This window comes from Danio rerio, chromosome 10 (genome assembly GCF_052040795.2).
Source record: "Danio rerio strain M-AB ecotype USA chromosome 10, GRCz13ab, whole genome shotgun sequence".
In the NCBI taxonomy this organism is placed as follows: domain Eukaryota; kingdom Metazoa; phylum Chordata; class Actinopteri; order Cypriniformes; family Danionidae; genus Danio; species Danio rerio.
This window is the reverse complement of record NC_141030.1, coordinates 5,087,501-5,115,000: the sequence shown is the minus strand read 5'-3', so window position 1 is coordinate 5,115,000 and position 27,500 is coordinate 5,087,501. Positions and strand designations below refer to the sequence as shown.

The window sequence follows — 27,500 nt, the reverse complement described above, 5'->3', positions numbered from 1 at the left end:
GCAGCTTGTACATTTGAAGTGGTACATTTGAAACGTGAAATATTCCAGCTCAATTTTTTTCTAAAAACATACATTTTGTATGACACAAATTTACACACAAAAAATAATTAAATAGAATAAAACAAAAATTAAAAATAGGTGCTGCAGTTTCTGCATCTACCAGCAGGGGCTTATTGGCAATGACAATTACAATTATAGGCAATTACCAATGCTATCTCACTGCAATTCGTAACTTTTTGATTTAGTGGCTCATTCGTTTGATCTCATTTGTACAAATTTAGTACGATTTGCTCATCGCCCAATGATGGTTGGGTTTAAGGGTGGGGTTAAGTTGGGTTGCGTATAATTTTTAAAATTGTACAAATTTATACAACAGAATTCATACGAATTTTTACGAATTAGCCACTAAACTGACAAAACGTAAAATAGTTATGTGTCCTTGTGAGAGCAGACTGGTAATTACACAATAACGGTAGGTGCTTTCACAGTGGTTTATTACCCAGTAACTCACTCATAGGAACCAGCCACCATGCCCAGTTCTAAGAACTAATTTCCACCTTTGTTATTTTCTTAGTTGGATTTGCACTATAGAAACTAGTGAGAGCACATCTAGTGCAGCATTTTACAAAACCTTTTTAAAAAGTTTCATGATATTTGCAGCCTGATCTCACACGGAAACAAAACTATTGACCTTTTTTTTAGTAAAGTGGCTAATTCGTTCAAATTTTATTGGTATGAAAACGTGATTTTTAAAAGGAGACTTGCCCCCAAATCCTATCCCTAATCCCAACCGTCATTGGGGATGAGCAAATCGTACTAAAATGTACAAGTAAGATTGTACTAAATAAATTTTAATTAGCTGCTAAATAATGAAATCACGAATCGCCACGAGATTGAATTGCATATCTGAGGTAGAACACATATGTTTAGGTTATGCAATTGTTACAGCAAAACTGAAGACTAATATGACAATTTTAGTGCTACATATCATTGAGGCTTAGAAAATAAACACGTCACAGAGAAAAACAACAGGTAAATATCGCTAAGATTAGCTTTGTGCTTCACTTTAGTTCCTATTGTGTTGGATTATACCCGGCTCTGAAAAAAAGAGCTAATTTAGGTAAATATGGCTAAGATTAGCTTTCTGCATCACTTTAGTTCCTATTGTGCTGAATTGGACCCCGCTCTGAAGTAGGAGCTATACTGAACTTTATGTAAATATGGCTAAGATTAGCTTTCTGCATCACTTTAGTTCCTATTGCGTTGGATTGGATCCCACTCTGAAGAAGCTACTGTAATTTAGGTAAATATCACTAAGATTAGATTTCTGCATCACTTTAGTTCCTAATGTATTGGAGTAGATCCTGCTCTGAAGTAGGAACTAATTTAGGTAAACGTCGCAAAGATTAGCTTTCTGCATCACTTTAGTTCCTAATGTGTTGCATTAGATCCCGCTCTGAAGTAGGAACTAATTTAGGTAAATATTGCTAGGTTTTTGCATCACTTTAGTTCCGATTGTGCTGGATTAGACCCCGCTCTGAAGTAGGAGCTACTTCAATTTAGGCAAATATTGCTAAGATTAACTTTCTGCAACACTTAAGTTCCTATTGTGTTGGATTAGATCCTGCTCTGAAGTATGAACTAATTTAGGTAAATATCTCTAAGATTAGCTTTCTGCATCAGTTTAGTTCCTATTGTGTTGGATTAGATCCCGCTCTGAAGTAGGAAATAATTTAGGTAAATATGGCTAAGATTAGCTTTCCATATCACTTTAGGTCTAATCCAGGTCTTGGATTAGACCCCACTCTGAAAAAGGAGCTACTGTAATTTAGGTAAACATCACTAAGAATAGCTTTCTTCTTCATTTTAGTTCCTATTGTGCTGGATTTGACCCTCCTGTGTAGTAAAAGCTACTTTATTTACCCCCAAATATTCCAAAGAAACATTACATACATTTCCCAGTCCTTGCGGTGTAAAAACACTACAAAGTAGGTACTTCAGCTATTAGTTCTAGGAACTGTGAAAAAGCTGCTCCCTTATGTGCTTTTCTTATATTTTTTAAAAACTATTTTGAAACAGCCTTGCCAAAATAACACCCAATTGAAGTACAGGGATCCACGGAAATTACTTAAAGGTTGTGTTCTGCATGCCAGGCCAATAGGTGGCGATGTTACTTCGTAAAGAAACATTATGCATCTGGGCACATATAGTTCTGTCATCCACCATTGTTGATTTAGTTCTCAAGTATTCATGCATAATTATAGAGGATACATAATAAAAATGCGCATGACATGATTTTGAAAATTAGCATTCCAAAGCCTGCTTTCAATGTTTTCGGATATTTTAAACAGCATTTTCATTTAAATGACCAAAACTGCACGAAAAGATTTCCATTTTACTTAACCTGTAAACACTCCCCAAGGTTTTGGTAGACTGGAGCTGCTTTAAAGAGATTCCATACTTTCGAGATGAAAATAAATGGCATTCTACTAGAAGCTACGTTTTTTTGAAGTTGTCGTTGAATTACACTTAACACCACTGAAGCAGCATCTAAAATTAATCCACAGCATTCAGTCAGTACAAATGGTAGCTCATACAATTCCCAGCCCACGAGTTGAGTTCTATGAAGACGATGCTTTTAACAATCATATTTTGCAATCACATAAATATGAAATGCTAGCTAGTTAGCTATTAGCTAACTTTCAATATCCTGTTTTATAGAGATATTTCTACTTTATAAAGGAAAATGTATTTCATGGGGACTTTAAGCCTGAAAGATGTACTGCAAGTGTTTTGGCACTGGTTACAGAATAATTTTTAGGTGAAACCTTAATACATGCCACTGCTGGTTGTCCATATTTAGCTAAAAGAAAAATAAAACATAGCTCAATTACTATCTAATGTATGTATCAATGTAAAATACATTGATTTTAACAATAATTTTGATTGTTGATGAAACATTTTCATCATAAAAAACTATTTCTGAAAATGTAAGATATTCAATCCTGTACAATTCTTTATCTAAACAGTTAAAACGTAAAAAAAAAAAATTATAATAAAAAATAAAATAACAAATAAAATTTAATTTAAATGTTTTGTAAATGCATTTTTGTAACTAATTAAGATGTTTCTACATTTTTGTCTTCGCCTAGGTGACATGTATTTCAGATCACATTTTAGCAACAAGTTATGCAGTATATTTCAAGTCCTTGATCATTGCGAATGGAAGTAGTTTTAATAAGCTGGCTTTTCCTTTCCCCATCTGAGCATCATTTGTACAAAAAACATGATGTACAAACAGTATTATGGCACTCAAACCATTTCTTTTGCAATGTGACAAGAATACAGAAACAGCAAGGCAGCTGGTATTAGTGAAAGTAGAGATATCACTTAGATAATAAATAGCTAAGAAATATCCACACTGAGAAGTCTTGGGATTTAAGGGTATGGTATATATGTTTGAATATGCAATCAATGTGCATATATTAAACACTTTCAGATTTCAACCTCTGTAGAAATAAATGTGGATTAAACACTCATTTTGAGTGTTATATATGTACATTCTTTATCTACAGGCATATTTATATATGCAGCCGTAATCTCTTTGACTTTGTATGTTTGTATTTAAATAATAAATAATAATAAAAAACGGTAGTGAGCTGTACAAAGGTTCATATTTCTTTAAACACAATCCATTATTTCAGCAATTTCCTGACATTCGACTTCTAAGTTCTAAGCAAGACTTCAGCTTGTTAGAACGCAAAATGCAGGATATACGGATTAAAAATTTGTGGACTTCTGCGCATTGTGTTTAATGCACGTTGAAGCATCACTCAGCCATAACTGCAATTTTTCTGAAGCAAAATAATAGCCATTTAAAGATTCATCTGCTGGTTTGTACGAATTGCGAATGTCTTCGTCATAAATTTCAGCTAATGGATCGAAATATTAGCACCTTGTTTACTTCCATGCATGTAAACTGTGGTCTGTTTGTCGCATTTGAGCTTTTAATTGGCAGTACTGATTTTATCTGCTTGATATTGTTTAATTTGAACAATTCAGCTGATCTGAGAGCAGTTGTATAGTTATCTATTCAATTTTCAATGTCTTTTTTTTGCAGCTGAGAACATGAGGAAACAGAGGCACATACTGCATTTAAATGATCATTCTGGTTGGGAAAAATAAATCTGGATCTGTGAACAAAATAAATATCTTTGACAACCAATGGTCATGATAATCTGAAAGATTTGTAAGGCTACTTAACATAATAATAATAATGATCAAACATCCTCATGTTGTGTGGATCCGTGTGGTCTTATTGTGAGGAATTTTAAAAGAGGGAAACAGATAAAATCTGATCTTTTACATATAATAAATTCAATTAATAAATATTTAACCTCAAAGGGATAATTGCAATAAATAATAATAATGTTTTAATGGAGTAAAACTGTGTTTTTACACATACACTCCTTTCCTCCTTTCCCATCTTTTTAAAGATCCTTTTTATTTGACATTTGTAAGCATTTATGGTTCTATGATGTACCTTTAACATCCATAAAAATTTCCTATTGCACAATGGTGCCTTTTAAGAACTGTTCTCTGAAAGGTTCTTTGGGAACCCAGAATGGTTCTTCCATTGCATCCCTGTAAAAACTCCCTTTATTTGTAAAGGCTGATTTTTACTTCTGTGTGAAGCCAAAGACTAGAAAACACAAGACACGTCACTCGTATACTTTTGAAAGGGAAAAAGTGTAACTGTCAATATGGCAAATGAAGCCCCGCCTTCTAGTACAGGAGCCAATTAGCTATCGTTATATGGCAAATAAAGCTCCGCCTTCTAGTACAGGAGTCAATTAGCGATCGCTTTATGGCAAATAAAGCCCGCCATCTAGTACAGAAGCCAATCAGCGATCGATATATATAATGACAACTCTCTGAGGGAGGGGCTCGGACCAGATGTGAGTTTGTACAGATTTTGTGTGAAACGAACATTTAGAAATGAAACTAAATAGACAGTTGTTGTTTAATTTTATTGATTATTCGTAATATGAAATGTATTCGTAAGCTTGGCAAGTAGATTTGAAGAATTTTATGTTTTCCCATTTAAACAGAATGCTAAAGTAGAGGCATTTCAAAGATGGCCGCTGAGGGAAATGACTTGCCTTAAAGGGACTTTAGGCTCACGCGTATGCTCCGGCGCAGCCTCCGCAGAGCTGCATAGCCCTGACGCCGACAAGCACCTCTCAAAAATTGTAACTACACGTCACAACGATGCGTAGCACAAGCTCTGCGATTGGTCAGCTTGGTATCTGTGACGAGTGTGGCAGGTGCTGAGAGCCGCGAGCTCAATGGAGCGAGTGTTTATAAGTGTCGATTCTCATAAAGGAGCTCCAGTTTTGTTTTGTGTTTACCTTTTGAATAAAGTTGTTGCACGTCTGCCAGCTGCCGCCTCCGAATGAGCGACTTTTAGCTACTTGTAAGGTATCATTCAGAATAAACAAAACACCAGTGAAGAAACTCGTCACAGAGGAACACTTTAACCTACTGCCAGCTAGTGTTTCGGAAGTGTTACTGCAGAGCAACACAAACAGCACGCAGAAGTGTAAATACACAGCTACGCGCAAGGCATTTGTCGTGGGTTATGGCAGTCACTCGACGCAGAAGTATAAACCAGCCTTAAGAGTGCATGGATTTTTTTTTTCCAAAATAGGCTCATTTTTACAACATACCTAGAACTAAACTTTTCAGTTGTACAATTATTGTATAAATTTAGCAGATTTTCTGATTTAAGGAGGCACTTTTAGCTTAGCTTAACATAAATTACTGACCCATATTAAAACCATATTGATAAGCATATTGAATTATAGCATCTAGCTCTAAAATTACCAAAGAGTTTTGATAATTTTGCTTGTTAAAGCTTCACTCTTCATTGGGTAATAAGATCAATGACCCGTTTCCACTGAGTGGTACAGTTTGGTTCGGTTTGGGATGCTTTTATGACCATTTCCACTGTCAAATACCTAAAGGTGAAATGTACCATACCACTTTTTGGTCACCCTTTGCAAACAGTACCAACAGGCCCAAAAGGTACCATAACGAGGAGCAAGACGCGCAACTGAACGCTATTGGTTTACAGAAAACCGTCACTTGCAGAAGCAGGAGAATGAAAACAAAGAAAGAGCCATGTTTAAAAACATAGCCGAGACATTACACCATAATAACATATACATATAATAACAAGCCATGGTCGACTCGAGTTCAAACAAACCTTGTCGTTGTCTTGATGAACAGCCACAAAGCCAAGAAGAACAAAATCTGCTGTTGTTGTTTTACGAGCCCATCTAAAATGCAAGCGGTTTCACTTTGTCCAGAGAGCTCACGATCGTGTCTAAATTTGAAGTAACGAACTTTTTGAGCTCATATTAATAACCTCCACGTGATCATTGAAGCACTCTGATATTCGATCCTTTCAGAACAAGTCAAATGCAAGAGTAAAGCGCAAAAAAACAAAAGAGAAGCTGGAAAAAACAGCAGCAAATGATGCTTCTGCAACCTAAAACATGAACTGCCATGTTTATCATCGCCTTTTGGACTAATGAACTCAGAATGACGGAATTACGTTCTAACAAGAGGCAACATGTGCTGGTGAAGGTTAAAGACGTAGATGAGAGGTTTGCACTGACCGTGGGCTATATTCCGTGTTGTTTTTGAACCCAAATAAGGACTAACTGTATGCTGTGTGTAGTTTATCTGTAGTAAATACCATAACAGAGACTGTAAGGTTCTGTATGTGTTCATATATGTTGCATTTATTAATTTATTTCATATAAATCACATTTGTTACAGTAGGCTATTTCACACTATCATTGATCTGCAGTTATAATCAAATGATGTTCATAGAAAGGTTAGTAATGAACATGTATACACAAGTATTTTTGTGTATAAAGCATCTGCTTTGTGAGAAGTGCTTCTCATATGATATGTGAATGACCCGTACGACTTTACTGTCGACATTTCCGAAACTACGTCATATGAAACTTTCTTCAAAAAGGTACCCTTTTGCCAGTGAAAACGCAAGCTAGATAAAGGTAAACCATACCGACCCGTACCGACCGTACTGTATCTCTCAGTGGAAATGGGCCACAAAGGAAAACTAAAAGTTGCTATTTTCAAGGTTGATATCATTTTCCAGCTTGATTTCATGGGGAAAACGTAGCTATTTTACAATTTGTCAGTTTAGTGGCTAATTTGTACGAATTTGTACAAGTTCAGTCTTACGAGAATGTACAATTTTAAAAAGTAAGCATGGCTCTGAACCCTGCCCATAAATCCAACCGTCATTGGCGGATAAGCAAATCGTACTAAATTGTACGAATGATCATATGAATTCATACAAATTAGCCACTAAATTAAAAAGTTACGAATTGCCATGACATGTTTTTTGCATTTTCCAGCGATCTTAGTACATGATGTACTAAGGATAATTATCGAAGCTCTTTGGTACTTTTTTAATGAGATGCTAATGATTCAATAATCTATGCTAAATTAAGCTAAGCTAATTAAAAATATCTCCTGCAAGACCCAGATGTAGCTGAATGGATTAAAACATGGTAAAATTCAACTGTTTAAGGTGACTGGTACAAATTACCTTATTTTAAAAAAAGTGTAGTGTTCCTTTGAAAGGCTCTTCACAGAACCAAAGATGCCAGTGAATGAGCTGTTTTTAAATCTGTATGTTATCAGAGCCTTCTCCTAAAGATGTTCCTTCAACATGCATTTCGAATCATACAACCTTACGCCAACACAACCAGACAATCTGTGGAAAATAGGTCAGAAAAGAGTGAGAAGAGAACTCCTCTCGTGTCACAGAGGTGGAGGTGCTGTTAGTAACAGAGGGTGAGATTTGTTTGTGAGGAAGGCAGAGCCTTGGTGAATATGCTCCAGGAAAGAGAAGTTGCGGGAGATAGGTCACATGACAGCACAGCACTGGCAGCGTTTTTTCTTTTCAATACCTGTAGATGGCAGTTCCTTGGTCGAGCTTTCCTCTTTGCCTTCTGAGGACAGTTCAGTGGTGTCGGACAAAGGCCGTCCCGACACCAGGTCTGCTGCATTGCCGTCGATGGTGGAGATATCAGTGACCGTCTTCTCCCGCAGAGATTTCTCATCATCCTCGTCGATAAGGACAATCTCGGCCTTGATGGTGCCATCAAAGCCTAGCAGCTTCTTGGACTCCTCTTCGTCTTCAATGCTGTGGTATCCCATGAAGATCATGGTGACGGGTTTGTCAGCGGAGGCCTTCGGAGTCTCCGTGACCTCCCCCTCGTAGCCTTTGCTATGGTTTTGTTTCTTGTCCTGCTTGGGCTCTTTGGCGCTCAGCTGTCCTCCTGTTTGCTGTGGCTCCGCTGGCGTGACGGTCACCCGTGCTCCGTCACTTGGTTGTTGCTTCCCGCCGACTTGTTGCATGAGTTGGTTCATCTCTCCGGGACTCCAGGCATGCGTGCCGTTCTCCATTGTAGTCGATCCCCCAGAACGCACCTCGTAGATCACTTTTCGGCCATCGTCGTAGACCTTGACGCCCCTCTGGTGAGCGTCCTGCGGGCTGACGGCCGAGGCTGAGAGGATCTTGGTGGCACCCGTTTTCCGGTCCTTCTCCACATTGATCTCCATGGCGTATAATGCTTGGGGAAGAGTGCAGATGATTGTGGGTTAATGTCTACTCCGGGTGGCCTATCATGCATTACTAAAAAGTGGCATGCTTGATATTAATGGGATTTTTTCAGTGATGCCTCTATGTCCATGCAATATTTGTACAGTTTCATAACTGGCATTAAAATCAGAGCCGAAAAAAACAAATTCAACCTACCCTTTGCTCTGTTATTACGCTGTTGCCAGTAACCGCTGTATGCTGATGTAAGCTTAGTTGACGACCAACTCTTGAATTTTTCATGGAAATGCACCATTACTCTTATATTATAGGTGACGGATTTGCAATTTTGTTTTCGAGTTATTAATAACAGCTTCCGCTGAAAAGAAATCTGCTAGGAAAAATGTAAAAACACCCAAAGCTGTTTCTGATACAGCTAATAGGATTGATGCTAGCCAGTGGCTCTAAACTGGTGGCTTGCAACTTAAGGGCTGCAGGGGGAAATTAAATGCAAGAAATAAAACGCAACCAACCATATCATTGTGTGTGGTTCTTACTGCTAAGATACCCTTGTGAAAAAGAAGTGTGCTTTGTAAATTGTATATGCAGATGTTGTGTACTTTACAAGACTCTGGCTGTGTCTGAAACCACTCAGTAGGTACTGCATTTGAAGTTAAACGTACTGCTTGACCTTTAGAAAAGTACGAATGATTGTGAGCAGCATGAATAGATCTCGGACATACTACTGTAGATCCGCCATTTTGTCATGGTCATGTGACCTACCCTTGTCAGTTACGTTGCTTCACTCCCATTTATGAATTCTCTCATGGGGCATCATAGGATAGTGCCACGTGCATGGGATAGGCACTTCAGAATCTTGCCAGAAGTAATAGGTCATCCGACTTCTCGCTTACTGATTTTCGTATCCTATGAATTCGGATATACTATGCTCAAACTGTTTTTAGCGTCCTATATAGCAGGGGTTCCCAAACTTTTCAGCCCGCGACCCCCAAAATAACAATGCCAGTGACTCATGACCCCCAATATCCTCTGAGGTGGTTATAAATACTGAAACCTTGCATGCAATGACGCAGACACACCAATTAAATTTGTGTCAGTGCTTTAAATGTGCCAGAAAGTATAATCTGATGTTATAAAATCAAAATGCATCTGACGCTATTGCTGCCTTTAATATAATGTTATTACCCCAGGGGTCGCAATTCAATAGAACTAGTAACTATAAGCTACTATAGTAACTATATAGTATATAGTAACTATAAATGACTATTTTTTTTAGTATAGTTATGGATAAAATATGTTAATTCTCATCGTTTAATAAAAATAAATCGATTTTTGGAAATCACCAGGCTACCCCCCTTCATTGCCCCGCAACCCCTCAGGGGGTCCCGACCCCCACTTTGAGAACCACTGCTATATAGTATGGAAGTATGCGCTTTAAGACGTTGCCTCTGTTTTCAACCAAATTAGTTGTGGAGGCCTGAAAACATCAATGGGATTTTGTAAAAATTGGGATGTCATGTTAATGTGTACTAAATGTCTATTATGCACAAGTACTGACCAACAATAGTGGACCAATGTGCGGAGACATGTTGCCGTTCTTTACAAAGTTACATTGCCAACTATACTAGCCTCGCAAGCATGGTGATGAAAATTTAGATCAGTGTGAATTTGTATTGTTTCAATGTTTATCTATCCCTAGCTTGTAATCTGTACATTACATGCAAAGTGCACTTCTTTTTAACAAAGGTAGGCAAACAAGCATCATAAAAGTGTGGAAAAGTGTGGATCTGTGGCGAATGCTGTAAGGTAGTGGTTCCCAAACTTCTCAGCGACCCCCAAAATAACAATGCCAGTGACTTACGACACCCAATATTCTCTGAGGTGGTTATAGACATATAATCCTTGCACACAATGGCGCACACATACCGATAGACCCAAGTCTATCTACTGTTTAATTTTGAAGTATGTTACTCTGAGACCATCCACCATGTTCAGTTGAGGCCTGTATTTGTTTTTAATGTATTTAAGTGCCGTAAAGGTGTCAGAAACTTTAATCTGGTGCCATAAAATCAATGTGCTGCATCTAACTTTATTGCTGTATCTTTAATATAACATTATCACCCCAGGGGTCGCAAAAAAAAAAATAAATAAATAAAAAAAATCGAAAGGCTGATGGCTTTTTATTTGCATGTCATTTTTAAATGTTTATTATCAACATGTAACAATACTACCTATTTAGTAATTAACTCTCTTGTTTTTTTTGTAGATTTTGGATATAATATGGTAATTCCAACACAATCTCACAGCAATTCGTAACTTTTTGATTTAGTGGCTAATTAGTATGAATTCGTACGATCTAATTCATACAATTTAGTATGATTTGCCCATCCCCCAATGACAGTTGGGTTTAGGGGTGGGGTTTGGTACCTCACCTCCTTTTTAAAATCGTACAATTTCGTACGACTAAACTCTGAACGAATTTGTACGAATTAGCCACTAAACTGACAAAGCTAAAACACGTACATTTTCTCGTGAGATCAGGCTGGTAATTCTGATAGTTTAATAAAATGAATACGATTTTTGGAAATTACCAAGCGATGGAAACCACTGCTGTAAGGTTATGCTGTTAATACATTTATAATATTGTAAATATTCCAAATTAACCGAAAGGCAACTTGTTGTCCAAAGTGAATTCAACATTGTGATATAAACCCATTTGAAAACCACTGATCTAAACCCTATATTTAATAAAATCAAGTACTTGAATGGATGGACATTCATATATGTTTACTAACAACTAAAATGTTGCATTTCTAAATCATTCGATCTAATTCCTTGATATTCTGAAACATTTAAAGTACATTCCCATACTTTTTCTCTTTAGCAAATGGAGTAAGACATGTACTAGACATGAAATGTTCACAGTGGTGGTCTTTTTCACTCATCTTTATCAAACCACAGGTTTACTATAAACCAAAATTCTCAAACGGCACACGTTCGACAAAAGCAGGTGCCACACATGCCCAAAGGCCTCCCTGTTTATTTAGTTGAAGCCTTTTCTGACCAGTTATCGATTCCAAAATAATGCCATCCCATCCATTTACAGTACTCTCACAAATTCACTGTGCTGAGTAACTACCAGAACTTAACTTTTTTTATTTTGGTCCTGAAAAGATATTCCATCCATCCAGTCAGATCTTTGTGTCAACTTTAATCTTACATATAACGTAAGATGCTTAAAGTACAGTTAAATTCAGAATTATTAACCCCCCTTTAAAAACTTTTTTCTTTTTAAAATATTTCCCAAATGATGTTTAACAGAGGAAGGAAATTTTCACAGTATGTCTGATAATATTTTTTCTTCTGAAGAATGTCTTATTTGTTTTATTTCAGCTAGAATAAAAGCAGTTATTAATTTTTTGAAACACATTTTAAGGTCAAAATTATTGGCCCCTTTAAGCTATATATTTTTTTCGCTAGTCTACAAAACAAACCATCTTGTACAATAACTTGCCTAATTACCCTAACCTGCCTAGTTAACCTAGTTAAGCCTTTAAATGTCACTTTAAGCTGTATAGAAGTGTCTAGTCAAATATTATTTCCTGTCATCATGGCAAAGATAAAATAAATCAATTACTAGAATTTAGTTATTAAAACTATTATGTTTAGAAATGTGTTGAAGAAAATCTTCTTTTCGTTAAACAGAAATTGGGGAAAAAAATAAACAGCGAGGCTAATAATTCAGGGGGGATAATAATTCTGACTTCAGCTTTACATCATTATTCACACACCATTTCCCTCAGATTTCTTGTAGGGATAAGATTTGGATTACGCTTTCAAGCAGGTATGATGTTCCAGCATCAACAAAATATGTTAACCCAGGAACACGTCTAAGACGGTTTACACGACGAAGCCAAAAATAGAAAAGTTTTAAAAAGTTTAACGTCAACATGACAACGTTTTCAAAATGATCCGTGCTTATACATTTGCGCAGGCACTGTCAACATATTAGTTAACAGACAGTACTTGTAAGGGAGTGACGTCAGCTTGGTGCTTATGGCTTTGTATTATTGTAAATGTGTACGATGCATCTTCGCTTTTGCTGCAATGTGAAGTAAATCGACACTTTGCTGCTGAAGCGCTAGCTAAAACTTGAGCAACAAAATATGACTCCGCCATTGGTGTGTGTTTGATTGTGCTTGCTTTTAGTCTGCATTTCCTTAAACACATGAACGACAAGATCGTTTTATATGACTTTGTGTGTTTACACGGAAACAACAATGGCGGCATTTTCAAAAACTTCCACGATCAGGCAAATCATATCAACAGGTTCCTATTTTGGGCTGAAAACGTTGTCATGTAAAACAACCCTTACTCAGAACATGTGAGTAACTGCGCCATCTACATCATGTTCCCTCTCTTTGGCTCTGGTCCAAACCCGTGACCCTCCAGCCCCTCCCACCGGCCCCCACAACCACCTACCAGGTTTTCTTGGCGGCTGATGATCCCCTGAAGCTGAGACTGGAGTTTGGGAGTTCAGTTCTGGGAGACCAGGGATCTGCGAGCAGTTGTAATTCACCGCATCTGTCCGGTGGAGAGCAGAAGAGAAACTAAAACTTGATTCCTGTGCTCAAGAGCCCACCGAATTGGCTCCCTCCCCTTCCAATCCCCCTCACTAAACTGACTTTCTCTCTCGCCCCCCCCTTTTTTTTTTTCCCCGTGAAGCAGATCATTGCTTAGACAGCAAAAACAGTGCAAATGAATAAGAGCAAAACAATGGTGGCTGTGGGTTACTGGATTCCCTTTGAATAGACGGATCAGGGTGAACAAAGTGCAGAGTCATTGGCGTGTGTGTGGAGTTCAATAGTCTAGCTGAGGCAAGAGGGAAATGGTCCAAGAGGCTAACGTTGGACCCCCTGTTTTACAAAAGAGATATACCCAGAGTGCCTATCTACCATTGCGCTGGTACCTTGGAAGTAACATACAATTGTTTGCGGAGATGTTCATGAACTTGGCCTGAGCCCTTGGTCAGGGCTATTCAGTTAGTTTGTCATGGGGGCCAGTTCATGAAAAGCATCTCAAATGAGGGGCAGGAGAGATATGACTTGCAATATAAGTGATGACAGCAATATAAGAGTCCATATGCTGTATTTTTGCTCCTTAAGACTCCCATGTTGGCTTTTTGTACATTAAAATGTTAGTATGTTGCGTTTTTAAACTACATAACATCACTGCATTGTACAATGTGGCTTTTTTACAAACATATTTAAATGTTGTATATTTCGAAGCATAACAAATTTTGTGTATTGCTCAAGTAGGCTTCTTCTACTTTCAAACACATTTATGTTATGTTTTAAAGCGCGTAACATATAGATATGCAATGATTTTTAGATTTTGGTTGTACGATTATATAGTCTGAAGAATAATCACGGGTTTACGGTTGGCATGATTATTATACATTTATTAAATTCAAATATATGAAAACTGCTTATATTTAAAGTGTTGTTTTTTGCTGCTCGGTAACAAAATACAGCACAAAATAATAATAAAAAACAAACTAGTCAATTTCCCTCCTTGGACTTAAAAATAAATGAAAAAGTTTTTGATTTAAACATGAGTGATAATTTTACAGTGAAAATAAATAACAGAACAATAAATAAGTAAATAAAAAATTGAATCAATAAAAATAGTATTTGTCTAATGTTAATTTAAGCTATATATTAGCTAAGAATTTAAATGAACTGTTGTTATAATCTGCATTCATACAAAAAGTTGAAGTCAGAAATATTAGCCCCCTTTGAAATTGTCTTTTTTTTTTCTTTTTTTAAATATTTCCCAAATGATGTTTAACAGAGGAAGGAAATTTTCACAGTATATCTGATAATGTTTTTTCTTCTGGAGAAAGTCTAATTTGTTTTATTTCGGCTAGAATAAAAGCAGTTTTACATTTTTTTAAAGGCATTTTAAGGTCAACAATATTAGCCCCTTTAAGCTATATATCTATTTTGACTGTCTACAGAACAAACCATCGTTATACAATAACTTGCTTAATTACCCTAACCTGCCTAGTTAACCTAATTAACCTAGTTAAGCCTTTAAATGATAAGCACTAAAAGCCACACACAACTCTCACCACCACGCAGAACTCTCATCACCCTCCGCTCCCAATTTGCGCATTGAAAATTGTCATTGTCTCCATTGAAAATAATGAACTTGCGTGCGGAAAAGACTCAATATGTGAATGGTCTGCTGCTATAATTAATCCAATATGAGTGCGTATTGCATACCTTTGTGTAGTTGCAGCAGTTTTTGTTCCGTGCAACAGAAACGCAGCGTTGAGAAGCCTTTACGATTAATTAACCGTAATGAATTTAAGCACGGTTAATAGTGAAATCGGCTAATCATTGCATCCCTACTTACAATATCAGTGCATTGTACAAAAGGCCTATTCTACAAACATTCACTACACTCTTCACTCGCTTAATGTCAGGTGACTCACGCTCTGCGCAGCCTTCAACTGCAGCTCGTGCTGTATTGAACAGACACACGTCACTTCATAATTATAGCGGTCGTTTTTCAAATGAACTCAATTTATTTTTGATGTCTTGGTCACTCTATTTAGAGGGCTGGAACACACTGCCTCTGGGGTCGGGTTCGGGCTGCGGGCCGCCAATTGAATAGCCCTGGTCTACGTTGTATTGAGTTATTTTAGTACTACAGGACTGAAAAGGTCTAGTAATGTTGATGAATATGATGACTTTCATACCTCCATCTTGATTCTGAAGACTCTGTAGACACAAACAGAAAAGAAACAATGATTAAAAGATGATGCCATTGTGCTAAAACATTTTCTTAATAGGTGCTTTTCTTAACTTCTGTATTATTTAGAGTCTTAAGGCTGGTTTATACTTCGCCGTGACCCACGGCGCATGCCTTGCACGTAGTCGTGCATTTATCCGTCTGAGTGCTGTTTATGTTGCTCTGCAATAACACTTCCAAAACACTAACTGGCACTAGGTTTTTATGTTCCTCTTTGTCAAATTTCTTCACGAGTTTTTTTTTTTTCTGAACGCTACCTTAATGTACAAGTAGCTCGAACTCGCTTATTCAAAGGCTGGAACCGGCGGACATGCAACAACTTTAATCATTAGGTAAACACAACCTGAAAGTTTCCGTCTGAAGCTGCTTCACAGTACTCGACACTAGTAAACACTCGCTCCATCTGGCTCGCGGTTCTCTGCACTTCCCACACTCACCACAGCTACCAAACCAACCAATCACAGAGCTTGTGCTATGCATCGTTGCGACATGTAGTTACATTTTTTGTGAGGTGCACGTCAGCGTCAGCCATGGTAAGGGGCTATGCGACTGGGTGAAGGCTGTGCCAGACCATAAGTGTGCGCTTGATGCAGAAGTATAAATCAGCCATAAAATCAGAAGACCAATAATGAGTGTTTTCAAACAGGTTTTCAGAAAGATTCCCACCTACTATTGCATGGATAAATGACACAGTTCATATTGACATCACATTTATGATACGTTAAAAAACATACTGTTAATGCAAGACATTGTCTCATTCAGTTTAAAGTGCTTCATAGGCTTCATTATTCCAAGTGTAAATTGAATAAAATATTTCCAGAAGTGTCCCCAATGTGTGACCAATGTCAGTTTTTAGATTCCAACTTGTCTCATTCTTATGTTATGTGTCCTAAATTACAGTTTCTGGAACAAAATCTTTCAATTTTTTTCAGTTACATTAGACATTCTGATTGAACCAGATCCTATATTAATTATATTTAAAGTTTCTGAAGAAGTTTTGAGACTTACACGGATACAACAACAGTGTGTTCCATATGGGTTTATCTCTGCTAAAAAACTTATCCTTTTGTTTTGGAAGAAAAAAAAGTTCTACTTTTAAATTAGGGCTGACAGACTTAACGGGTACATTACATCTGGAAAAAATCCGATATACCCTAATAGACAAGGTTTCATTATTTGAAAAAAATTGGTCCCCTTTTTATTTCCTTTTTACAAACTTCCGATTAATATGTTTACTATGCTTTTAGTACCTATGTTTATTGTTGGCTAGCACTGGTGGGTGGTTGGTTGGAGGAAGTTGGGTGTTTATTTAAAAAAAAAATTGTTTCATTATTATTTTTATGACTTTTGTTCGTAGTTTTTTTCTTTTTTAATTGTATGTTATGTTTCTGTTTAAAAAAGATGCAAGAGTTCACATTTAGCTAATGATTGGTAATAAAGCTAGTTTGGCATGCTGTCCAGGGAGAGAGCCCTGAGCTCGTAAGATCCTCAAGCCCGGGGCTCCCTCCCATTTGCAGGGCGAGAGGGGAGTTTGACCTCAGGTAGATCTCGAGAAGCCCTGATGTATGAAACAGGCATTGCTATAAGGGTGAGCTGCTGGTGGAGTTGACTATGGTGCTGATTTGGTTTTGTCAATTTACTCATATCTCATGTTGTGGACTGTGGGAGGAAACCGGAGGACCCGGGGAAAACCTACGTGAGCACGGGGAGAACATGAACTCTGCACAGAAATGCCACATGCCTGGGTAGAAACTCAAACCGAAGGCAATCTTGCTGTGAGGCAACAGTGCTAGCCACTGGGCCACCATGCTGCCCTATAGAGGAAAAATGGAGGAGAGGGGGTGGAAGGGGGGATTCTTCAAAACAAAGATGGCTAAGGTGAGATGCTTTGGTTATTTATACTAAGTTAGGAATCGTCTGATTGGTGGATCTTACATTAGCTTGACCCGGGGCCAGCCGTGTCAATCATAAGCATGTGATCCTCCCGAAATTAGTTTATAAATAAACTTCAATTATTTTTAAGTGAATGTCTGCAAAAAATTTCTAATAATAAAATATTATTCAAAAGAAGGTTTTTATTCTTACTTTTTCTTACATGTTACGGGTTACATGTTACAAGTAATTGACCATGATATTGTAACGAAAAGGAGAGGTCCGAAACTTGATGTTTGATGTGCTGTTTTCTTGCGAGATTATGTTTTGGAAGGAAAAGGTATTTTTCGAGTAATTGATCATGATATATTGTAGTGTAAATTGTTAAAAAATATAATGATAATTGATATGATGTTTTCCTATGTAGTAATGGTTTTTGAATGCAAGTTTTTTCGTATGTCTTGCAAATCGTTTTTTAATATGCAGGTAAATGTCTCCTGTATAATTGGTTGTAAGAGTAGAGATGAAGGTAAGACTTGTTATTTTTAATCTTTGAGTAATTGTTAAATGTATAAAACTTTTAATGTCAACTGTTAGAATTTTTTGTATTGATGTACACCTGATTAGTGATGGTGGTTGATGCACTTTATCTCTGTGGAGTGAGGTCGGAAATGGGAAGAATGTTTATTGTCATTGCTGTGAAGATTATAAGTTATTGTGTGATTAATTGATAATGAAATGAGAGTGACGGTTTAACTAATTGCACATTGTGATTGACTATGGAATAAAAGGGTGGAGTTGGAGAATGTGTCACACACTGAGGAAGGCTTTGTGCCGAAACGTCTGTTTGTCTGTTATCACCCGTAACATGTAAGAAAAAGTAAGAATAAAAACAGTATGAAGCAATTGAGTGCGAATCAATACCTTCTTTTGAATAATAGTAACGATCAGATTAACGCACCAAACCAAATAAGTAACTAAAAAAAAAAAAAAACCGCAAGCGCGCAGGACAAACTTCAGTAACTCTGCACACGTAATAATAAAATATTGAAATATTGAACAAATAAGTCCCAATTTTCACTTTTCTGATCCATTTTGGTCATAATTTTAGTAGTTCAAAAACAGTGTTTATATTTTCTGCTTTCATTTGAATGAATTTATTGTTAGTAATTTTAGTAATAAGTTTTTGTCTTGTAATTTCTATCTAGTTTTTGGTTAATATTATGTTAGTTTTTATTATTATTGTATAAACTATTAAAGAGAGTATTTTAATGCACAATTCATAACCCTCAGCTTCACTAATCAACGTAAAAAACTGCTAAACATATTCCCCTTAGTTTGTTTCTATTTCTAAAATGCAATGATACATTTAAATAGTGCCTAAAGTGTCCAAGGATGTTTTAAGGATTCTTTTGGTTTGTCTGCATTGAGTATCTTTTACCTTCTGCAGATCTTCAATGGATCTCTCTGTTTCCCGCAGTCGCTCTCGGAGAACCTGCTCTTTAGCTGAGATCTGTAATTCTTCATTCTCCAAATGACAGATTTCTGATTCCAATCTACAAATTAACAAACAAACAAATCTTTTTTGAATACTTGTCCAATATAAATAATTGCAATTCATAATCACAATGTTTCTGTAACTGATTTACAGTAATTTACTGGCTAACAGGCTACAGGACGTTGTTCACAGTGTAGTTATTACCCAGTGCTTTTCTTTCTGTCATGTTCATCCATGTTCTTCATTTATTTGTTTATAGTGTAAGATTTTAAACTTACAGTTGAAACCACAAGTTTACACACACTCTAAAAAAAGGAACATAACCATTAAAAAAATGTCTGATGGTAAATCATACTATTTCTGATTTATGAATTTACTATTTTAGATCCTTTAGGATTACCTAAATTATTCACTTTGCTAATTGCCAGAATAATGAGATTTTTTTTTGAGAATTTTTTATTAATTTCCAGTCAAAAGTTTACACACATTTTCTTGGTATTTTTAGCTTTGCTTTTAAACTGTATAACTTTGGTAAAATGTTTTGGGTATCCTTCCACAAGCTTCTCACAATAGTTTGAAGGAATTTTGGTCAATTCCTCCTGACAGAATTGGTGTAACTGAGTCAGATTGCTCGCACAAGCTTTTTCAACTCTGCCCACAAATGTTCTATAGGATTGAGATCAGGGCTTTGTGATGGCCACTCCAACACATTCACTCTGTTGTCCTTAAAGCACATTTTAACTAATTTGGCAGTATGCTTAGGGTCATGGTCTGTTTGGAAGACCCATTTGTGGCCAAGTTTTAATTTCCTGGCTGATGTCTTGAGATGTTGCTTCAGTATTTCTACATAATGTTCTTTCTTCATGATGCCATCTATGCTGTGAAGTGGACCAGTCCCTCCTGCAGCAAAACAGCCCCACAACATGATGCTGCCGCCCCCATACTTCACAGTTGGGATGGCGTTCCTAGGCTTGTAAGCTTTCCCCTTTGTCCTACAAATGTAACACTGGTCATTATGGCCAAACAGTTCAATCTCAGCAGACCACAGGACATGTCTCCAAAAATTATTCTTCTTCCCAGTGCAAACTGTAATCTGGCTTTGTTGTTGATTCTGGCTTGTTGATTTTCCCATGTTGTCACACAGGGAAGCAGTGTGTTTGAGGTTTTCTTTAAATACTATTCGACAGTTGTGCCTCCAATTAACTCAAATGTTGTCAATTAGCCAATCAGAAACTTCCAAAACCTTGACACCATCATCTGAGCTTTTTCAGAGGTATAATAATCTTATTGTATGTAAACTTGGCTGTCAAGAAAAGTTATAACAATTTCTCAAAAAATCTCTCTCTCTCAATATTCTGCTATTAAGTATAACAGAAACTAATGTGATAATCCTAACTTACCCAAAAGAGAAAACGTTTAGTTACATTAACATCTGACTTTTTTAAATGGTTAATGTGCCTTTTTATACAGTGTATGTAAACTTCTGGTTTCAACTGTACATTTAGATAATTGTGATAAATAATTGTGAGATTGAATATCTCACTCTATTTTAGTCATTACACAGATATTTCTCCCAGAATGAGATCACTTTTTAGCATTTTATTTTATTTTTAGTAGCAGAACATTCCAAAAAAAAAAAAAAAACAGCAGATCAGGTGTTTTTTCCAACATTTTACCTGATGTATTTTCAACCCTTCTTTTTTGAGTTACTTTGAGAAACCAGAAATCTTTCCTTTAATTAAAAATGACATTACAATCCACCTAAACAAAGTTCACACGCTGCCACACGTTGATCCGCTCGCAGTCATCCATTATGTTTGTACACACAGAAAGCACATGTCCTCTTGCAAAAGGATTTTTTTTTCGTCAGGAATCGTGGGAAGGCTCTTTCTCTTTTGTTATTATAGACCACGTAACCTCAGTGAAGTGAACAATGGCAGGAAACGGCGCTGGGCGTCGAGGCAGAGCGGCTTCCACATCGACTGCCAGCATTCAGAATGAGTGAGAATGGAGTCCGCTGGGAACGGTGGAATATGCACGGGTTAATGGACACTGAAGGGATGTGTCTCATTCATTTCCAGAAGCCGAGTACACGACTCTGCATTCCTCACACTGATTTCACTCAATGACCAGCACATCTGTACGGCCCAAACTTGATAGTAATATGAAAACAGGAAATCTGGTTTTATGTTTCTGTTTTCATTCAGGGGGAACACTTGTGTTTCTTCATGGGACTGCTAAATTTATATACAGTGCTCAGCATATATAAGTACACCCCTCACACATCTCTCTTTTAAATTCATGTTTTTAATAAGAAGCTCTACAGCACAGGTGTCAAACTCAGTTCCAAAAGGGCCGCAGCTCTGCACAGTTTAGTTCCAACCCTAATTAAACACACCTGATCAAACTAATTGAGTCCTTCAGGCTTGTTTGAAACCTACAGGTCAGTGTGTTGGAGGGTTGGAACTAAACTCTGCAGGGCTTCGGCCCTCCAGTAATTGAGTTTGACACCCCTGCTCTACAAAATCATATCTGTGCATGTACATTAGATTAATCAATACTAAAGCCAAATCTTTGCATTGACTTAACATGTAAATCACTCACGCTTGATGCTTCATCCGCATCTGCACTGTAAAATTTTTTTCCAGATTTTCATAACGTCACTGTAATTTTTCACAGTAAATTACATTATATCTAATAAATTCTCGAGACATACTAGTTACGTAAACGCACTAAATCGCACTTCAGCAGCGTTTATTTGAGAGCGCACAAGAAGATCTGTGCTTGAGCCGCTTATATTTGAGGGGCGTGCAAGAAGTTTTGTGCATGTTCAGAGGAAATCAGCGAGCAAGCAGAGATTTGCATGCTTGTAGGCTATTATATAAATGCCATCTTGACATCTAATACTGCGCTTACGACATTTGTCATTGAAATAACACCACAGGTAATTGATAGATCTGTGTTAAAAAAAAGGCTACAGCTGGAAATAATCCAAGATGAAACACCTTATTTAAATAATTTATAGCTTATAATCATATATTTACTACTGTAGAGAAACTAGGAAGTCTGCAAGAAGTGAATGTGGGTAGTTGAAGTGATATGCTAATGGTCTAATCCGATTCAATTAATTATGCTAAGCTAAGCTAAACTAAATTCATTTGTTGTATATTTTTAAAAAATGGTCAAATTCAACTATTTAACTCTATGGTGACTTAAAAAACAGAAGCTAATTTTACGTGTAGTGTTCTTTTAAGCGAAGAGTATTCTAAATCACAATATTAATAATAATACACTGCAAAAAATATTGATGCTCAAAATTTTTTTAGTTGAATCACATTAACTTAATCTCAACTTTCATAAATTAAACTGACTAAAATATTAAGTTTGTGTAAAAAATGTATTTGTAATTCATTCATTCATTTACTTTTCAGCTTAGTCCCTTTATTAACCTGAGATCAGCACAGCGGTATGAACCGCCAACTTATTCAGCTTAGGTTTTACGCAGCGGATGCCCTTCCAGCTGCAACCCATCACTGGCAAACATCCATTCACACTCGTTCACACACATACACTATACAGACAATTTAGCCTACAATTTAGAAACCCACTCTAACACAGGGAGAACATGCAAACTTCATGTTACTTCATGTGAACTTCACCCAATTCACCTGTACCACATGTCTTTGGACTGTGGGGGAAACCGGAACACCCGGAGGAAACCCACGCGAACGCAGGGAGAACATGCAAACTCCTCACAGAAACGCCATCTGAGCCGAGGATCGAACCAGCGACCTTCTTGCTGTGAGGCGACAGCACTACCTACTGCGCCACTGCTTCGCCCCAGCCCATCGTTGTAATACTAAAACTATATTAAATGTAACTAAAACTTGTAAATATATAACTAATGCACAAATGAAATACATTTTTTGTCATGAATTTTTTTCACCTGAGCCATGTTTTGCTGCCACATGCAAGGCAACCAGATATCACTGCAATAATATACACAAATTTACTAATATTTACTTCAACTACAAAATTATTATTATATAATTATTATATTATACTATATTATATATTTATTATATATTTAAAAATCCAGTCAAGCGTGTAAGGAAATACAAGTGAACCTAAGTGCTGAGTGCCATTTAATTTCATTGTTACAGCATGCAAGCTGTTTTTAAAAACAAATATAGTGAAAGGACACAATTAAACCCACTGCTTTTAAATATGAGGGGTGAGTACATCACAGCATTATCACCGTGGGCGCTCTATTTCTTTAACATCTGTGGGCAACCAGCACAGTTGTGTCTCTTAATCATAGTTTAGTAATGAGGGGTTGCCAGCCGGAGAATGTATTTATACTGTGTTTGAGCAACTCTAATTAGTGAACAGTGGAGAACGATTATCTGGAGGAGAATGAAGAGCTTTATTTGTGTATTTCAGCGCGTATTTGATCTCTTTCTACCACATAGTGCGCCCACGGTGATAATGCTGTCATGTACTCAACCCTCATATTTAAAAGCCACAGCCATGTCACCCTGCAGCCCAAGACCGGTTACTCACTGAAGCTAAGCAGGGCTGAGCCTGGTCAGTACCTGGATGGGAGACCACTTGGAAACACTAGGTTGCTGTTAGAAGTGGTGTTAGTGAGACCAGCAGGGGGCGCTCAACCTGTGGTCTGTGTGAGTCCTAATGCCCTAGTAAAAGTGAAGGGGACACTACACTGTCAGTGGATGCCGTCTTTCGGATGAGACGTTAAACCGAGGTCCTGACTCTCTGTGGTCATTAAAAATCCCATGGCACTTCTCGTGAAAGAGCAGGGGTGTAACCCCGGTGTCCTGGCCAAAGTCCCTCTATCGGCCCTTACGATCATGGCCTCCCAATCATCCCCTTCCAGCGAATTGGCTCTATCACTGTCTCTCCACTCCACCAATAGCTGGTGTGTGGTGAGCGCACTGGCGCCGTTGTCCTGTGGCAGCCGTCGCATCATCCAAGTGGATGCTGCACACTGGTGGAGGTGTAGAGAGACCCCCCCTCATGATTGTGAAGCGCTTTGGGTGTATGGCCATACACAATAAATGCGCTATATAAATACACATTACATTACATTACAAGATCAAATAATAATAGTAAATAAATAAAATACATATATAAAATACACACAGTATTTGAATGTTCTGTAATTTTCCGATTCAATTATTCCGTCTAAAGTTTTCATTATATACTCAGAATAAGAAAAATACATCTCAGATGACAATTCGGATGTTTTCTTGATCAGAATTGAGACTTCACAGGCTTTTTTCCTTTTCTTTTTTTCAATTCAGAGTTCATATCTTTGGACTTTTCCCTCATAAGTTATAAACTCACAATTGCAAAATCAGATGTTAAAACTGTGTGATAAGTTCTAAAATAAAACACACAAAAAACCTGAATTACTTTTTAATATTTAATGATTTATTTAATTACTTACTTGCTTCCTTTTTTTTCATATTCTAATTTTCTTCTAAGCCTCTTTACAGTTTGTCTTTAAAGGTATAGTAAAACTAGTATCTTAATTTGTTCGGAGAGGGCAGACTTTTGATATGTAATAAGTTATATAATCAGTTAAAAAGAATATTTCAGTCATTCCTTTTGTGTAAATATATAGCCGTATACAGTTGAAGTCAGAATTATTAGCCCCCCTGTTAATTTTTTCTCCCAATTTCTGTTTAACTGAGAGAAGATTTTTTTTCAACACATTTCTAAACCTTAAAATGTTTATTAAAATATTCAAAACTGCTTTTATTCTAGCCGTAATAAAACAAACAAGACTTTCTCCAGAAGAAAAAAATATTATCAGACATACTGTGAAAATTTTCTTGCTCTGCTCAACATCATTTGGGAAATATTAAAAAAAGAAAAAAACTATTCAAAGGGGGGCTAATAATTGTGAATTCAACTGTATATAGTAATGTATTGTAACAATATACAAGATTAACAATATATATGGTAATTATATGTTTTTATGTTTGTAATGTAATTTTATGTTATGTTAATATGTTTTTAAAGGTGCAGAAAATAGAATATTATGTAAATAAAGTAAGAGTATCGCTAGTTATTGTTTAGACTCTTAAATTTATTAACAAAAAATCACCTAGAAATAAAATATGAGAATAAAATGCTGACATCGGTTTTTCTCAAAGCTGATAACAAAAAACTCAATTCACCAAAACCCAATTCTTCATGGCCATCTAGAGGTGGAAGCAAGTCATAGCATGTTTCAAGATCAGCAATGAACTAGGTGAGCTAAATGTGTTCAGACTGGGATTACATAATCAACAGTAATCATACTCAACATTGTGGTCATTTTATAGGGAGACCAGGTTATTGGGACACATTTTATTCCACTGAACACTTTGTGAGGTTAGTCATTTTTTAAATATCATTTCTGTTTACTAGTCTTTGATTGAAGCTGTCTTAACTGTACACCATTACTGGCTAAGGAAAAAACACACATACAGTATGAGCTCAATAAATACCAAGGACCTCAGCAGGCTATTTTTATGAGAAACTATAACATTATTATGGTCAATGGAGTCATATTTCTACATAATACACAAAACTTACAAAAAGAAAAAAGCAGCCAGGCTCTGTGAAAAGAGTTGAGTTACTTTATTTTAAAAAGTGAATTAAATAACTTTAAAAAAGCAAAGGTCAAAGAAGATTAGTTTATTGATTAAAGAAGAATATGTTGTCCTTGATGATACATTGATGTCTAATTAAGTGAAACAATTGGTCCGTGCAAGAAAATGAACTTCATTTTACAAGGTCATTGCCTTTAATCCATAGCTCGTGCAAACAGTCCTGAGCATGTTATTAGCTTTGCTGTGTCTTGATGTGTTCGTTTGGAATGAGAAACAGCCCTGAAAGTGACTTGAATTTATGAAACTCAAATGAGCACAGTAAAATTCTATTAAAGAAAACGTTACATAAATCTTAAACAGTTGCCTGGTGAGTAAATGAACAGTAGATTTACATTTTGGGTGAACGGTCCCTTTAAGATTTTAAAAACAGTGTTCATTTTGACTAAAATCCTCAGTGTGTTTTATATACAGTATAGGTCAGTTTTTGGAGCGTTGCAAATATCTAGGAAAGTTTTTCCAATGAGCGCAACCTTCTGTCAAGCAGGAAATCTGTCTGGCATCAGCATCAGCATTCATCTGTGTGAATGGAGGTTTTCTGAGGTGTGATTGTGTGAGCAGCACAAGACTGTGATTGTGTATACAAGACCCTTTCACTTACTCTGTTTTCCTTAATAAAGCAGAACTTCCATATTCAAATAACACAAATATGATTTTTTTTTGTCATCAAAAGAGTAATGAAAAGCCTGGTTTCTGAACCAAATTATCTCTGTATTTCTTAGTTATACATTATTTCAGTGTTTTTTTATTTAGTAAGTAGGATATTGAAATGAGTTTGTATTATACTTTTAAGTTATACCAATGCAAGATTACAAATAGTTTTTAACGCAGTAAACTGACAGCTCCTATGACTAATTATGACTTGAAAACAAGTTGAAAACTCTTAAAGTTGATGAGCTCTATTTTAACAGTCTAGGAGTAAAGTCTGAATTGCAGGGCACAAAAGCATTAAGGCTGTGACCAAATCCACTTTTGCTATTTTAAGAACAAAAAAATACGCTCTGCGCCGCAGCACATAGTCTAACAGGGTTGAGCTTATTCTCCTAATAAGTTCTGGGTGTGTTTTGAGAATAAGTCAATCAGAGTCTTATCTTACATTCATTTTAAGAGTCAGTTGCGTCGTAAGTGTCTTTGTAAGTAAAAAAACTGAACACTTCACTAGTGAGAAAACAGTTAAATAGTATCTGCAGCCAGAGGATAAAGAATGAGCCTCTTCCAATCTGCCTTTTCTTTCACTTTCTCTATTTCGTGTATAAGGAAATGTGTTGTACGCACAGACATCCATTAGGCTACATAATTAATTTAATTTTAATTTTTAATTTTTTAATTTTGTTTGTTAAGCCTAAAGATTTGTTTCAAAACTATTTCTAAATTCAGTTCTGATTTCCAGCAAACGAATAAATGAACAAAAATAATGAAGTGTGTTCAAAAAAACTGAGTTATATAAAAACACATGCCCTATGCCCCAAATGGTCCAAAACCTGACCGGTGGACAAATCTAAACTTGTTTTAATAAAACAAATATAATTATGCATTAAAAAAATGATACTAATAATATTAATAACATTATATTGAATAAACTGAAAAAGCCCCCCGAGATGAAGAAGGCTTGGAGGCAGTGGTTTTTATATTTATTTAGAAAATAATATAATTTTCAAATATTTTAATCTTTTAATTTTTTTTCATATGTAAAGATAATTGTGTATTGCTCTACATCCTGTGTGTATTAAGCAATGTTTAAGCGAGGCGCACAACTAACACGCATTGTGCTGGACTTTAGACCTGGTTTCAGCTGGTCTAATGCGCATCTATTTTAGTTCCTCAAAATAGCAACGTGCCAACAATGCGCCTTAACACAGCTCTTTTCTAGACTGAAACACCCATGAGTCCACAAAGTGGCGCAAATGGATTTGCCATTAAAACAACATGGCAGAAAACGGGAAAATTAAGGTTGCGTTGGATTGAA

At 36.4% G+C, this 27,500-nt stretch overlaps 2 protein-coding genes and 1 long non-coding RNA gene across 18 annotated transcripts in view; 1 reads left to right on the top strand and 2 right to left on the bottom strand.

The window, feature by feature from the left end:
- Nucleotides 1-3,016, bottom strand: part of LOC147834976 (uncharacterized) — a 4,781-nt gene extending 1,765 nt beyond the window's left edge. Inside the window, exon 1 of the long non-coding RNA XR_015500711.1 lies at nucleotides 818-3,016. This is a non-coding gene — a long non-coding RNA (uncharacterized LOC147834976). The remainder of the gene's footprint in view (nucleotides 1-817) is intronic.
- plppr1 (phospholipid phosphatase related 1) overlaps nucleotides 1-27,500 on the top strand; it is a 373,756-nt gene that overhangs the window by 104,341 nt on the left and 241,915 nt on the right. The gene's annotated exons all lie outside the window — the stretch shown is intronic.
- Nucleotides 1-27,500, bottom strand: part of palm2akap2 (PALM2 and AKAP2 fusion) — a 219,420-nt gene that overhangs the window by 102,289 nt on the left and 89,631 nt on the right. For 7 of the 15 annotated variants that reach the window (XR_015500202.1, XR_015500203.1, XM_087268736.1 and 4 more), the window contains 4 exon segments: nucleotides 18,798-18,912; nucleotides 15,432-15,453; nucleotides 13,148-13,249; nucleotides 8,013-8,678 (listed from right to left, as the gene is read on the bottom strand). Coding sequence is in view for 12 of the 15 variants with exons in the window: in XM_087268736.1 (XP_087124862.1) it covers nucleotides 8,013-8,678; nucleotides 13,148-13,249; nucleotides 15,432-15,453; nucleotides 18,798-18,912 (905 nt within the window). In the remaining 3 variants the exon portion in view is untranslated. 15 annotated transcript variants of the gene reach the window in all.